General features: G+C 43.1%; 1 protein-coding gene across 1 annotated transcript; it reads right to left on the reverse strand.

Annotated features, from left to right (window-relative positions):
* Positions 1–1,891: 1,891 nt before the first annotated feature.
* On the reverse strand, positions 1,892–2,656 carry LOC103213581 (mitochondrial fission factor-like). Its single transcript, XM_042783516.1, is given in 1 exon segment — positions 1,892–2,656. A coding segment is annotated over 1 exon segment (732 nt). The 5' UTR covers positions 2,624–2,656.
* Positions 2,657–2,935: the final 279 nt, after the last annotated feature.

Here is a 2,935-nt window from a genome sequence, read left to right on the forward strand (position 1 = left end):
AATATTTAGCTCAGTGGCCGTTAATCCTAGAGCAGAGTGCTATGCCACTAGGGCCCCATTTTTATATATTTTACTTTAATCTTTTTAAGGAGGATCAAATTAGTTTAAATTTTTTAAAACATGTGCTAAAATTATAAGTCTGGTGAGCATTGTTTCCTCTAATATGTTTGTTGTTGCTGTTGTTATGTGCCGTCGAGTCAACTCATAGCGACCCTTCCTTGGGTTTCCGAGGCAGCATCACTACAGAAGTAGATTGCCCCGTCTTCCTTTCAAGGAGTGGCTGGTGGGTTTGAACCACCAGCCTTCTGGTTAGCAATCAAGTGCCTTAGGCACTATGTGACCGGAGCTCCTACCTTTTTTAGTTCAACCATAGGTTGGTTAGTGTTACTACTGCTGTTGCTAGATCCTTTGAGTCACTTTCGACTCACAGAGACCTCACATACAAGAGAATGAAATACTACCCAATCCTGCACCATCCTCATAATCATTGCTATACTTGAGACCATTGTTGCAGCCACTGTGTCAATTCATCTCATTGAGGGTCTTCCTCCTTTTTGTTGACCATCTTCTTCACCAAACATAATGTTCTCCAGGGAATGGTTCATCCTGTTAACATGTCCCAAGTATGAGAGAAAAACTCTTGCCAACCTTGCTTCTAAGGAACATTCCAGCTATACTTCCTACAAAGCAGAAATATTCTTTCTTCTAGATGTCCATGGTACTTTGAATATTCTTCACTAAGAACACAATTAAAGTGCATCAATTCTTCCGTGGTCTTCATTATTTATTGTCCAGCTGTCACATACATATGAGGCTATTAAAAGATAATGGCTTGTGTCAAACATACTTTAGTCTTCCAAGTGACATCTTAGCTCTTTCACACTTTAAAGAGGTCTTTCACAGCAGATTTACCCAATGCAGTATGTCCTTTGATTTTTTTCTTTTTTTTTTTTGACAGTTTATTAAATACACTACATGTTTGTACCTTATTCTGTAAATTTTAAAATCATTCACACATGGGCTTAGTGAAAACATATTTTATAGAAAAACATGGGAGCTCTGGTAGCATAGTGGCTAAGGCACTTGACTGCTAACCAGAAGGCTGGCGGTTCAAACCCACCAGCCACTCCTCGGAAGTAAGATGGGGCAATCTACTTCTGCAGTGATACTGCCTTGGAAACCCAAGGAGGGGTCACTATGAGTCGGCTCTGACTCGACGGCACATAACAACAACAACAACAACATAGAAAACCATCTGCAAAAAAAAACCTAAAATGAAAATAAAGAATGCACTCATTGCACACGTATGAGACAGACTGCTCAAATGTTAGGACTTACGTTGATTTAATCTGTACACATGTTTAATGAATATGATCATGAGATATTAGGTGGCTTAATCTTCTGAAACCTGGCACCAGACCATAAAGTCAGAGTGTTAATGCTGAGCCATGGGCACAAAAATGTTTAGTAACGAAAACTATTCAATCTAACAGTGTGTGAGAGATAGAACAGAATACAGTTTTTCTTTTACAGATTCTTTTCTGAATCCATTCTCTATGCGGTCTCACACCCACTGAGAAAATCAGTTGTGCAGACTGACGAGGCAAAGAATCAGCTCCTCTTAAAACCAGACTGGAGTCTATTGACAAAACATGCGGAGGGAGATCTCAAGCAGGTGCCACTGCAGCACCGGTTAAAGTGAATATGGCTGAGTGACAGGATACACCTTTACTTCTGCAAACCCAGGCTGTCCCCTGCTTTCTGGAAGAAAGACGTTTCTGGGGCATGGACTATAAAATGGCATACAATGCAGAGACAGAAACAAAGAAGTTTGCAAAATCTTTATATTTCTAGCTGTTGGGACAAATATTTTTGAGAGCTGAGGTTACCTTTAGCGGCGAAACCAGAGCCAGCTATTAAGCAGCCAGAATGCTACAGTGATTGAGTACATGACCATTTCCCTTCTGGCTTGCTCTTTGTTCTCCTCTTCCAGAAGTTGTAGACGCCTGTTGAGTTTGATTATCTGTCGTCTTAAGGAAGCTGCATCTATAACGATCGTGTCATCTGAAGTTCCTTCAATCGTTGCATCTATATTTGAAATGCCATACGTGTACTCCGGTGCAGAAATTGGTGCTTGGAACCTTGAAATTTTATTTCTTGGGGCAGAATCTGATCTGTGCCACATGGAATCATTTATGACCAGTTGTCCATTCTGGCGAACAGCATTTTCACTCATAGAGCATTCTCTTTTCAGCCTGTCAACGGCCCGGATTTCTTCATTTTGAGGGGTTGGAAGAGATCTTTCTAAATCCAGAAAATCTAGCGGTCTTTCACTCAGTGTAAGTATACGAGGTGGGGTTTTCAGTGCCAGAGATTTACGGGGAGTTGACTAAATAAGGTCAAGATTGGCTGGTCTTGAAAATGGAATGTCTTCATTATTTCCTGCAACAACAATCCTCTCTGGAACCTGCATTATTACACTAGCATTTGGAGCTCCTTCTTGGAATCCCTGTTCCAGGTCAGCATTTGGTGGTGCTACTTTTAATTTTTCTGGGACCCTCATTCGCTGACTGATACCTTCGGTGTATTACATTTCATACTGAATTCGACTAATTTCCGCCATCTCAGCAGCAGTGGGAGAAGGAAATGCCGCCCCACTCACCAAATGTGCAACAACTACTGCTTGCTACTTGGCACTATCTGCTCCTGTGCTTCATATTCAATCCTCAAACCTGCTTCAACCGGCCGCTGCTGGATTTAGAGCCACTTTCGTCCCCCTGGGCCCGCTGGAGGGTCCCCGGCGAGGGCCGCCGCCCGCCGTCTCCCGGAGCACTCGGGTGGGCGCTCTCGGAGGCCATTGGCCGAGCGCATGGTGGCGCCTGGGAAAAGCACCGGCCCGAGCGGCTGTCCTTTGATTTCTTGACCGCTGCTTCCA

This window comes from Orycteropus afer, unplaced genomic scaffold, assembly GCF_000298275.1.
Source record: "Orycteropus afer afer isolate SDZICR_OR568_19922 unplaced genomic scaffold, OryAfe1.0 scaffold10597, whole genome shotgun sequence".
Taxonomy (NCBI): domain Eukaryota; kingdom Metazoa; phylum Chordata; class Mammalia; order Tubulidentata; family Orycteropodidae; genus Orycteropus; species Orycteropus afer.